Source organism: Pteropus alecto, unplaced genomic scaffold, assembly GCF_000325575.1.
Source record: "Pteropus alecto unplaced genomic scaffold, ASM32557v1 scaffold7, whole genome shotgun sequence".
NCBI classification, from domain to species: Eukaryota; Metazoa; Chordata; class Mammalia; order Chiroptera; family Pteropodidae; genus Pteropus; species Pteropus alecto.
The window spans coordinates 16,852,365-16,865,940 of record NW_006494614.1 but is presented as its reverse complement, the minus strand read 5'-3'; the positions used below and the strand labels follow the sequence as shown (position 1 = coordinate 16,865,940).

At 31.7% G+C, this 13,576-nt stretch overlaps 1 protein-coding gene across 1 annotated transcript in view; it reads right to left on the bottom strand.

Moving 5' to 3' along the window:
* PHIP (pleckstrin homology domain interacting protein) overlaps positions 1-13,576 on the bottom strand; it is a gene marked incomplete at its 5' end in the record, with an annotated part of 109,464 nt that overhangs the window by 95,510 nt on the left and 378 nt on the right. Inside the window, 2 exons of the mRNA XM_025042934.1 lie at positions 512-610; positions 703-853. Coding sequence (XP_024898702.1) covers positions 512-610; positions 703-853 — 250 coding nt within the window. The remainder of the gene's footprint in view (positions 1-511; positions 611-702; positions 854-13,576) is intronic.

The window sequence follows — 13,576 nt, the reverse complement described above, 5'->3', positions numbered from 1 at the left end:
ATGAGAAGCAAGAAGACTGCTTTAGAGAATATGTAGTAATCAAGTAAGACAAGGGCCTGGAAAGGAAAAAGGATGAATCCAGGAGACATTTCAAAAGGAATGCATTAGTTTTCCTTCTTTGAAATTTTAAAGGCAAAAAAATGCACTATGCTTTATAAAAAAATAACCAAACTATTTCTTTCCCACCATTATAACTAATCTATATTATGATACAATCACCCATTAAACCAACCTAATATAAATATTAGTAAACAATTTTTTGTAAAAATAAAATACTAATAAACTAAATAGCCTGCATTAGGTACAATATATACAATCTATAATTATGCTTTATTATGACTTCATTATTAAGATCAGTGATATAAGAAAAAAATATAACAGCTTTTCTCTTTGAATGCTAATGTACATAATATAAAATTCTCTGATATCACTGTAACTAAAAAAAAAAAAACATTTTCAAAAGCTCTTTACCAAGAGGATATCAACTTTGTAATGAACTTAAACAACTCACCAATGCTGGGTGGACTACCATAGTTAATTGGCGACTCAGGTGGTCTTCCACAATGCAATGCAGCCAAAGCAGATCCTTTCCATACGACGTGCTTGCAGCCTATTAAACACACATGTTTTTATGGATACAAAGATAGGACACAAAGACAAAAAGAAAAAGAATGTCTAAATCCTATTAGAAATTTTTCATACTTTTATTTGTGCGTAGCAAGGACTGCCTTCCAGCTCCTAATAAAGTTTGTACTCCAGGAACACTTTGCGGAATTTCTTGTTCAAGAAGAGGTCCTAGTCGATGACATATTTGCAGCAAGTGATCAGGTGCTAAGTGTCTGTAATACTTCACCTGTTATATGAGACATATAAAGTATTTGCTAAATAAAGTGATTTAATATTTACACTAAATAAGCTATACTTTAAAAAAATACAGTAATTTGTTCTGGTTAGCCAACGTTTCATTTTATTTGGGAGAAAAGTTCATGTTTATTATGTGAAACCACTTGATTCAGAGAACAGAATAGCTAACCCAACCATCATTTAATCCATGGAGGAAAAATACTAAAGAATTAATGTAACCTAAATATAACTAGTTATAAACTAACAGATGCTAGTCAATGCAAATACCAAACAATGAAAAAATATATAGCATTATAACCTAAAATGGTAATGTTTCAATTTAATGTTTTAATTTTCGAAAACTTCAAACAAAAAAATTCCAACTATATAAATAAATATTTTGTATCCTTGAAAGTTAAAGAAACTTGATAGTTCATGTTCTCATTACAAACTTTAAAAAAACTGACATAACATCTACACTGAATTTCATAATTTATTTACCAAAAGCTTTACAGAGAGAAAAGCCAAATTCCAACTATTAATTTAAACATGTTTTGATTATAAAATAAATCTACTTACTACAAAAAGTTTGAGCACTTTGGAACAAATCTGAAATATTGCTTAATTTATGCTAGCATTTGAAACCAAGATATAAAATGCTAATATTTTTATTATTCATTCTGAAAGTATTTTTAGTAGACAATAGTTGCATAATAATCTAAAGAGAACTAAATAGAAAAAATAAAGTACACTTTTATCATTTTATATTTAGGTTATCAAGTTACTAAAAATTTCTCACTGTAGTACCTAAATACTCTAGTTCAGCTGTTCTCGAAGTGTGTTCTGGGAACCCCTGGGGGTTTCTCAGGCAAAAATTACAAATACTAAAACATTATTTGCTTTTCACTCTCATTTTCTCATTGTATGTGGTTTTTTCCAGGGGCCACACCACACATGATGTTACAAGCATGAATGCAGTAACAGATATAAGAATCCATCTCTTAAACCAGACATTCAACATTCCCAAAAATGTAAAACAATGCCATTCTCGCAAATTTGTTTTTAAATTATGTAAATTATTTATATTAACATGAAATGAATTTCTCATTTAAATATTTTTAAATTTGTTTTAGTATTTAAATCATAAATGAGATTGTAATCCACATAAAGGAACTTTAATAATTTTTATTAATGTAATGGGGTTCTGAGGCCCAGAAGTTTGAGAACTGCCACTCGAGTTCATTTAGTAATGGTAATTTTAGTATGAAGTCCTTACGATAAGATTGATTTTGGGGTGGGAGGGAGGTAAGGAGTGAAATCATTTCATTCCATCTTGCAGTATCTGTTATACTCTAACTGCAGAAGACCATGAATGGTATTTCTAAAAATTTAACTAATAGTCATCCTTCTAAGCTGAAGCCAATTAAAAAGAACTTACTTTACTTTTTAGCATAATACACTCCCGTCATGGAGACAACATGGAGCCATATTGTCATCCTCTGATAGGATAATTTAAAACATTAGAGTCTGGCACACAGTAGATGGTCAATAAGTACTGACAGAATGAATACTTCTGGAAAAAGAGGTTCTAATACAAGTTATACATACTACATCTCTGATTTGGAGATTCACAAAACACAATGACATTAAAGCCTCTGAAAAATCCTGAGATAAAACTATCTAATTTGTTTAATGAACAATTTCCCAAACTCAGTTAGTTACAGATTCTCTCTTTTTTTTATTCAAAACATACTTTTCCAAACGTTAGTACGATTAGCAAAAAACACTTAGAAGAAAACATACCAAAATATAAATTATTACAATTGTATTTATACTTTTCTATAATCATCCCTAATTTGCCTAAAAATAACATTTAAAAGAAAAAGTCTACAATATATATAGGGTCCCTTCCAGTTCTAAATTTGTATATAATTATCTAATGTAAGTTCTTTAAATTGATCAAAATTCCTTGAAAAAATTTTACTTTAAAAACGAAGTTCTTTATTATTAACCTTAATTTAGTGATGATCCTGTTTTAGGGTCTTCGTGTAAAACACATTTCAGGTAACAAACCTGAAAATCCTTATTGCAGAATTGCATCTTTTAATAAAATATCATGAATCCACTTTTTCTGACTAAATTTTTCCTTGATTTAGTATATTTCAATTTTTCAAAAATTAATTTTCAATTTAAAGTTAGAAGAGATACTTTCACAGTTCTTAAACTCCTCATGATCTGGCTTTTGAGATTTTATACAAGCTGATCTCTTTGCTGGAAATCTTTGTTTCACCTACCTACCCACCTCCACATCTCAGTCCATGCCTTCTTGCTTCACATGACCTGTTATACCACTGCTGCCACTTCTTTTTGGTCATTCTATCTTTGTGTTTCCATAGCACATTATAGTTAAGGGGTTAATAAATTGTCAGATAAATGAACACATGAAAATATGCAGTAAATACTGACTTCTCTTCTATCTAGCCATTAAATGGTGAAGTTCCTTAAGGTCTGAGATCCCAGAGTCCAGTTCTAGACTCTCTTTTCTTCTCACTCCATACTCTCTCCTTAGATAGTCCTTATGCCAGTGATTCTCAAACTGACATCTATAGGCTAGGCTTTCATAACAAACTTTCTTAAGACATCTCTCTTTGGAGTTCCAAAGCTTCCTCAACTCATGTCAAAATGAAAATCATAATCCTCATGCCAATACCCCTCCAAAAATGTCCCTTACCTTGGTGAATGGCAACACTATCTATTCAGCCTCAAACCAGGAAGTCAAATTTTTTACAATGCCCATTCCTCACTCTCACCTCATTCACAATATCCAAGCAGTCTCAAGTCCAACTGACTTTTCCTTCCTATCCTTAAATATGTCTGCCTCTCTCCATTTCCACACTAACTACACAACTTTGAATCATCTTTGCAATAAAGTTCCATCTTTCTCACATCCACTCATGCCTTCTACCTCATTCAAATCTATTCCCTATTTGCATTAGAATGCTCTTTTCCAAAGCATACATGTGGTCAAGTCACCCCTACTTAAAACAACAGAGACTTTCCTTGCTCTTTAGAGATCTAAATCCTTAACATGGTCTGCAAGACCTGAAATTCATTTCTGGTCCATTCCTATTTCTCTGCTTCATCTGACACATTCTCAGCCTTACACCCTCCAGCCCCCATTTTCCACAGACACGCCTGCCTTCTTTCAGGTTCTTTACCTGCACTCTCTTCTTCACGCTTTTCCCATGTGGTAGGTACACTCTGCATTTCCCCACATCCCCTTAACCAAACAACACTTCTATGTGCTTCAGATCTTCCCTGCAATTTAAGTTCCTTTGTTTTCCTTTACCCAATTCAGTCTAAGTGTTATCTTGGTTGCACAGCCTCAATGGCTTTTCCTTAACTCATGTTATCAGTTTATGACTATACAATTAAAAGTGTAATGATTTAATACTTTTCTTCTCAACTTCACCATAAACTACAAAAGAAGAGGGACCACATCTTCTTTTGGTTCCAACAGTGTCACATACAACTTATTTTTTTTAAATTAATACAAATTATCTTTTGCTACTGCCTTTTCCTAAACATTATTCTCCATGAATATTAATCCACATCACTATGGTCAATGTTTAAAATGTAAAAACAAATTTAAAAACTTAAAATAGCTCATTTATTGCTATACATAGCTTTTAATTTTCAAGTTAGTAAGAATGCCTATCTTTAAAATTAAGCTTTTAAGTTTGAATGAACTTTTATTTTATTTATACTAATAATTAAAAGAAAAATGAAACTAAAAGGAAAACTTAAAATGATATTGTAATACAATTCCTACCCAAAATGTCTATATTTAGATTCTCAGTAATTGTTTATTATTATTTTAGAAAAACAAAACAAAAATTAACATCCTCAGTTCCAATATACCCATTACTTTCCATGACCAGAGCTGCTTTCAAGCTCTTTAGATATTCAACACACATAGTGTGATAAATATGAATAACACTAACATAGCTAACACACATTGGCTGTGCACTAAATGCTAGCCCTTGTAGTAAGTGTGGTAAGTTTTACATGAAAAAGCTTAGTTAATTATTTTAACAACCCTAAGAGGTGTGTACTATTATTATTTCCATTCATAAATAAATTCTGGTACAAAAAGAGAAACCAACCTTGCAACAAACATCAAGCATGTTTAGTGGATGATAGAGTCAAACAAACCAAAGCAATGTAATTCTACAGCCCACATTTATACTGCCCTCCCCCCCGCAAAGCACCTATTGCCACAAATATATGTATATATCAATATGCAAGCAAGCTATAAAAAGGACATTTTGAATAGTTTCCAACGGACATTAAACTGACCCAGAAAAAGAACATTCTAAAGATCACCCTCACAACTAAGCAAACTAACACAAAAGCATAAATTCCTATAAGTAAAGGGGAACACTGAAAAATCTAAGGAAATAAGATATAATTACAATGATCTAGCAACAACACTAAATACTCTCTCCCAAAATAGCTAAAGAAATAGCTAAAGAAAACACTGACAATATTTTTGTCAATATTTCTAAGATTAAAATGTTAAACTCTTAAAGTTAGAATCAAAGTATAAATAGATGACACCAAAGAGTTAATAACCATAATATTTGAAAAATAAGAATTTTTAAAAATACACACTTATCAGTAGTGTTCTACTTTTTAAAATCCATGCCCCTTTTGATAAACATTCCAGCTCCTCTCCCACTAAGATGCAAGAGCTCACTTTATGGATGCAAACCCTAATGCCACCTCACGGAGTTTCACTCCTAGACCTGTGGACTAGTCAGAGCTTTTTCAAACTTCTCATATCTCCAGCCATGAATCTCCAATCCCAACTGAGAATCGCTTAATAACAGTAACAATGATCTTTGATTAACTGTCCATAAATAAAGGTTAAAACCTGAATTAAACAAAGGTATCCTTCTTGTAATTAAGTTACATTATCTAGAGCAGAGATCAGAAAACAATCTATAAAGGGTCAGATGGTAAACATTGTAGGCTTTGGGGGCTACTATTTGTTGCATATATATTTTTAAAAACTTATAAAAAAGTATTAACTTTAGCTCAGAAGCCTTGCAAAAACAGGTATCCTGCACGATTTATCCAAGCAGCCATAGTTTACCTACTCAGATCTAAATAACAATCCTTGGTTCTAGCAACTTTTCCAGTAGGGGTAATACAATTCTGTGGAACAGAGGCAACTGTGTTCATGTCTTGTCCATCTTGGCCCAAATCATAAATCTGTTTCATTCCTTTCTCAGATCGCATATATAAAATAATTTTAGAATTATCAATTGCAATTTAAATAGGATCATTTTCTGAAAATGTGAATTGTAGCAAGGATGGAACAAGAAAAGAAACTGAGCTCTATGAGTGGTTTATTTTCCTGCATCTTCAGCTAAATCAACCTGCTTCTGCTTAGTATGCTACTTCATATAAACAGCCATCCTTTCTAGCCAAGAAAAATTTGTCATTATTACTGTAAGGTACTGTTAGAAGATAAGTGTTATCAGTAGAGAGAATATAAAAAACCTAGAAGCCACTGCATTCCACTAGACATACTGTCATTAAGAACTTCTCTATCATTTTTTAAAGAAAAGGTCAGTAGTTTAAGAGCTCGCTCTAAAGTAAAACATCCTAGTTTTAAACTTCCAAATTGAGTGTGGAAAACAATTACTCAGTCTCAATGTCCTCATCTGTAAGACTGAGACTGCATGAGTCACCACCTTGAGAAGTAGTCACAGTACCTAACATAAGAACTGGCTGTTACTTTTAATTTCACTCAACATTACATACATGTTGACCTTCCACATTGAAAACAATCTTTCTAGACCTAAAAATGGGGGGAAACATTGGATATCTTTTTAAGTACCTTTTCCAGGTGAGATCAGATCAATATATTAATTACTATTACCTGTGAGACCTAAATGCCCGTCCTTCCTTAGCAAATTAAGAGGTCCCTATGAAAATAAGATCCACTTACTGATTAGCACTAGTATGATCTGATTTGACTAGGCTCTTCACTTCATCTCTGTTTTGAAAACCGAACTGGTTCTAAAAAAGTCAGTTTTTCAGACTGTCTCATACCTATTTTCACATTATTTTCTATCCGAAAGGCTAGCTGCTTCTGCTCTCTGCTATAGTTGAGTTCTAAAAGGTCAGCTTAATGGAATATGGTTCTCTATTTTTATGACTATTCCAGGATATAAACAAAAACCAAAATTTCAAAAACCCTTTGCTATTTAATCACTCCATAGGCCTATTATTAAAACCCTACCCTGGCCTTCTCGAAACTTCTAGTTATAATTATAAATCTCTTACCATTATTAAAGTATAGGTTAAATTTTATCTACAATGTTTAAAACAAATTTACACTTTCTCTGAACACTTTTACTGCAACAGCTTCTCCGCATAGACACATATGGAATATTCTGTGTCAACTATTCCCCAATTTTATTTAAGGTTACGTATTCTCCCCATTTCACAGGTAAAGAAAACTGAAGTCCAAAGGTTAGTTTGTCAAAGGTCATACATTTAGAAAGTAGGAGCAGCAATTATCAAACCCAGATCTCCTGATTCAACATCTACTGTTACTTTTATTACCTTAGTGTCCTTCTCAAAACTTTAGTTCCTGTCTGTCCCCGCCCCCACCCCATCACACAAATTTTAAGATTATAAAATTACCAGAACCCATATAACCACTTTGCAAATCAAATCCTCTAAGCTGGGTAACTACTCTTACAAGGACTCTTAAATGCATATGATTTCTTTGTAATCAGAGTATAATAACATTAATATAGAATCTTATTGTCAAAATTAATCTTGGTGGTCTATTTAATTGTGAATAAACATGCTTGAAAGACTCTCATATTCACAATTTAATCAACCACCTAAAAATTTATTTAGATAATTTGGTTAGATCAATGTAATTATCAATACAAGTATGTGACGTAAAATATATTACTGCTCTTCCAAATTTTATTCATCACAATCTGACTATATTCGGCTTAAAAAAAAAAAAAAAAAAAAAAAAAAACTCTATCCAGAATTAAGGTTTTTACAAACCACATAAAGATGCTCTATAAAAATTAATTTAAAACACAAAATTTAACTTTTTAAAATAATATATTTTGAAGCTGTTTTTAAATCAAGTCAAATATGCTAAGTAAAATCTGGGTAATAAGAAATCTTAAGTATTATTTATTTACAAAGTATACTTTAAAATTCAAATCTAATTCTATTGAAAAAGTCTATTAAAGATGGAAAATTGTTAAACTGTTTATGCTTAAGATGCCAACATAATCTTAAGAAAATGACCAATTTCATTTTTAGTAATGTTTCAGTTTCGAACAGTGTACTCAAAATAACTACCACCACACATACAATGGCGGTAAAGTTGTTTCAGAAAATGCATATTTCTCCAAGATTCCTAGAATTTAGTGTTTCCACACCCCAAAACTAAACCAGAACCAAATGACACAAGACAAATATTTCTTGCATTTATACTATAACCTCTGTGAAGACAGGTTATGTACTTGTTATCTATCCACGATAGAGACCAAATGGGTCCTGCCACCATGACCACAGGCCACGTGGATTCCAGAAATCATGGATTCATCATGTGCTTCATTTGCAGAAGGCTGCCGTCATTCAACATGTTACACGAATACTACAAATCTCATTCCTCTTACAATTTAGTTTTAACTTAAGCAGATGCTGCATCATACTATGTTGCTACCTAATTTTTCTTAGTATCAAAACTTCTCATCCAACTATCTTTTTCCTTATCTGTGATTTCTGAGCTCAAATAAGGCTGCTTGTATCTAAGGCAAATAACAAAAGGTAGACATGCTTCAAACCTGATGACTGCCTCCTCCGTAGTAGCCAAAAGTTCTCACACTTAAATATTTCACTATTCAATATCATGATTTTTGATTTTTCAGTACCCTAAATTCTCAAATTCCATAAAGGAAAAAAGTACTATCATTTCCCCCAATCTGTTATAAAATACTTAAATGCCTCTACAGTCCATATGCTAACATATTTAATAAACCCAAAATAATTTATCAATTTTCACTAATGTTATTTCACCAACATAAATCTCAAACAAAAAAATAGAAACTGATGATCTTTACATTTTAAATTTATTTCTAAAATTTTTAATTTGGTTCTTATTATATAATAGCCTTTATCACTTTTAGATGTAATTACAAAAGCGACTTATATAACCTAAAAAATTTGCTGTTAATTTTTTTCTAATACTCATTTTAATGACTTTCTTGAAACAAAGTACATTAAAATAGAAAGTTATTCTAAATGGGTATGCTTATTAAAACGGCCACTTTGCTTACAGATATATTTCTATGAATTCTAAAACTTACATGAAGAAACTACCAGTAAGAATAAAATTTATTTATTTGGTATGACTTGTCCAGAATAAGTTGTGTAGGATACAATTTTATTTGCTACAATTCTGCAGTGACATGATAGATAACCACAAAATTTGGGGAAAAGAATGGTCACAGTGAGAGGAATTTTTAGATAAAAGAAACAAAATCTTGTGGTTACCTGATAAAGGAATTGAGTGGATTAAAAAAACTGACATTCATAGTATTTATTTAACCTAATGCTCACTTCAGAATTAATTTAAGTCTTTATTAAACTGTTTAAAACACATAAATCATTAACCCAGATTGACAAAACATTTCAGACTGGTAAACAGACTTCTGCAGTACTATTCTGCCTCATAACAATCATATAAACACTACTGTATAGTTGAGGAGGGGATAATCCAACTTCTTCACATAATACTTCACAATTATTCAAGGATATTAAGAATTTAACAGGTATTTATTTCATTTTAAAATGTCTGTAATGTCTCTTTTAAAAATAATGAAATAAGTACCAATAGAATAGCTGCATATGTAAGAAATGATGAAATTTTGCCCACTTCAGCCCTGCAGCATGTACTATTCCCCTTCACACCTAACATTTTATTTACTATAATGATTATGAAATATTAAAGCCCTGCTTTAGAGGCTACCAAGGAAAGCTTAGTATTTCATTTATACTCTATTTAAAAAGGAAATGGTAACATACATTTACTTCATTATATGCTACCCTCCCGACCCCCAAATTATACTGGTTAAATTCTGGAAAGTAGTATATTATCTTTAATATAGAATGAGAATCCCTGATTCAAAAACATCTAATATGTTATACACTTTTCTCCTAAAATTTGTAAGTTTTATACCTTAATTTTAACATTAGTTTTATACCTTAACTTTAACATTAATCAGCATACTCTAAATGCGTGCTTAACATACATAAGTAAATTCTATTCAGTTCCTATTCATCTCTGAATTTAAGACCACCAACAATTTCTGAAAACTAATATTTAGTTATATTATAAAAAGGTAGTCTACAATGTGGTTAGTGTTTCAAAAATCTTCATCTTTCCAAGGAGAAACCATACTACAACCCAAGAATGGCACACTCAAAAGCATTTATACACATTTTCCAATCTGCATAATTTTTCTATATTTACTTTTCTGTGTTTTGGATAATCAAACTCTGAAATGAAAGAGTTGTGCTCTTAGAGACACGGTATTGCTATTTCTAGTTTAAAATCAAATTTTCAGATTAGAAAAAATTTAATTCACTTATTTCACAAATAACTGGGGCCAACAGAAATTCCATGACTTGCCTGAAGTAACCTGCAGGTTAATTGTTGGCAGGGCTAAGATATAACCCTCGTGTCCTGGCTCCCAATCTTTTCACCTGAATAAAGATTTCCAATAAAGTGGAATCATTTTAAGAAAAGTAAATAACCACTACAAAAATAAAAGAATTATATCATTTTAACATCTTAGCAAAACATGAACCCAGTTTTGAAAAGATAAATGTCCCACAAGTAAGAAATGTAATCAGAATCCCAGATCTGGTAAAAAATCTTAAAAATTCTGCCTCGAGATCTCACAAATATGCAACCTCCACTAATTAAGGTGACAACTATAAATCAAGTTAACAAACCAACCAATATCACTATGCAAATTAAGAAATAATTGTACAAATGTTAGTTTTCTTATTCTACAGTTTGCTCCCATGCCTGGCTCCATTTAAAAAATAAGAATTCTGATAAAAGCTTTAAAAATGCCTTTTTGCTTTAAAATTAACCTCATATTTTAAAAAAATATAAAATCTGATAAAACATATAGAGTAAAAAATACTTTCTATTAAATTCCATTCATTGTTAAAAACGGTTTTTGAATTTTAAACTAGATGGTAATAATCACAATGTTTTACAATGCCTTTATCAATCACACTGAAATGCGTCAATTTTTTAAAAAATCTGTAAACTTTTCAAAACTACTCATAAAACTCCACTCTCTTCTTGGTCAAAACTCAATCACTGTAATTTTATCTGTAGGCTGACTGAAGATGTTAATATATCTATTTTTAAGCTCATAAGTACGAATATTATATCCTACCCCAAATAGCTGTAATTTGAAGTGTTCTAGAAATTTTAATCTGACGTATGAATTCTTCCATTTAAATTACTCAACTTATCACTTACATAGCAACAAATTCCAATAAACACTACTGAAACCAAACAATAGTTATTTTGATTTCACTCACTAAAATAATCTTCAAACCAATGTTAAATAAAAGCAATTTGACAGGCAACAAAGTTAAACATTTTTAAGTAATAATAAAACAGAGAGGATACTGTGCAAGAGATTTTGCATGTGTTCACCTACACATAAGTTTCAAAAGCCTACTATTAAAAACAAAAATGTGCCCAGATACCTGGTGTTCCAAATATTTTTAGAGCTAACTAAATCTCAATAAAGTCAAATAATTTACCTAGATGTTTATCATACACCTAGATATAGTTTGATATGAAAGTAATATGCTGAATGAATAAAGAGAAAATGAGCCAGAGAACTGTGAATTCTAATAAGAACTCTTAACTGTCTCCTGAATATGTCAACATGACTGTTCTGGTAAAAAGGTTAAAAACACTCTATGGAAGAACCACTTCCATGTGAAACTGGTGGGTTTTGATAATAACACGCCAAAGAAGTGTTTATAAGACTGTTTTCAGTCTTATAAAAAAATTAGGAATAAAATTTTACTTATTACTTTGAGAAATGAGAAACCCTCTCAAAAAACAAAAATCAACATTAGTACCTCTGGTGTTACTGGCAAAGACAAAATGATATTCCTATACGAATTAGACAGTCTCATAATTTAGCCAGAAACCATTAGCCAATTTAATTTAAAAATATAACATTACCCAGTGTTTTCACGTTAAGAAAACACAGCAATTTTCAGTGACTTGTGGTTTGCGGGTTTTTACAAGACACAAAGATGAGTTTTGTAAAATCTGCCCAATTCTTAAAAATGGAAATTATAATCTTCATAATATTTTTGTCTAACAAAGACATGGAAATCCATTTAAGATGTTGACCGATACTTACAACTTAAAAATTTTAATATTGCAGTTACTGAATTTTGGAGTTGGCTTCAAACTCTTCATTTTAGCGAAGTATTGAATGAAACTAGCCTAATCACTACTTGAAAACTAAGTATGGAAATGAATACTGTTATGTTTCCATTAAATTTACTATATCTAAGTACTCTTGTACTTCAACAGCACTTATCAACAACCTATATTATATAATTTAGACGCAAAACTTAGATGTTCTATATCCAAATAAAAAGCCAGCAAAATCATGTTATGCCTTCACCTCACACAAGACATTCAATTCTAAGCCAGCTCTGAAACTCCCTAATTGTTTCAGAAGCCGTCATGAAGTAACATTAGTCATTATTAACTATCCTACATCAGTTACAAATGTCTCAAAAAAAATCAATGCACTGAATAAATTTCAACGCCTTGATTTGACCCAGTGTGACTACCTTCTGCCCCACACACACACATATGCATACGAACGACCAAGATCAGTTTAGAATGTGGAAAACATAACTCCCGAATACAAATATCTTACTTTACCATTCACAATACTAAAGTGATAGATCCACTTTTGGAAGTCAATTGGTACAAATTACTAAAATATTCACCCTGAAAACCCATAAAATTAAGTAGCAGGTATTTGTCAAACTATTTAACAAAATATATCTCAAGATAAACTCAAAAACTTTTACGTGCCAAGTTCCATCTCAGGTAAATACATGGATAAAAATCAAAATTCTTCAGTGGCCGCCAATCATAGTTCTTAATTTTAGCAAAAGGCATAACACGAGAATTAGCAAAATTAGAAAAAACCTCTTAAACTTCTGGCTTTAGGATATTACAGGCTTTACACTTCTGCGAATGTGTTTTGGTAAATTCAAGATGTGCTGCTGGCCAACTAACATCACACATCTGATCCCCTCCAACAAAAAACCTAGCTCTGAATTTAAGGAAAGCAAAAGAAACAGGAAAAGAAAAAATGTATAACGTCTTGCCACGGTTCCGCTGCGGCTGAATAGCCTGCTTGTGAAATGCTAATGCCACTTCGGAGCAGTTAGTCACCAGCTATTGTGTGGGGTAGGAGAAAGCCGAGCCGACCGCGCGTGCAGAGCGAGCGTGCGCTCCCCAGCGCTAGCATCACCGCCTCAGCTCCACCTCAGATCATCAGGCATTAGATTCTCATAGGAGCACCGGTCCCTGGTGCCACAAAGGTTGGGG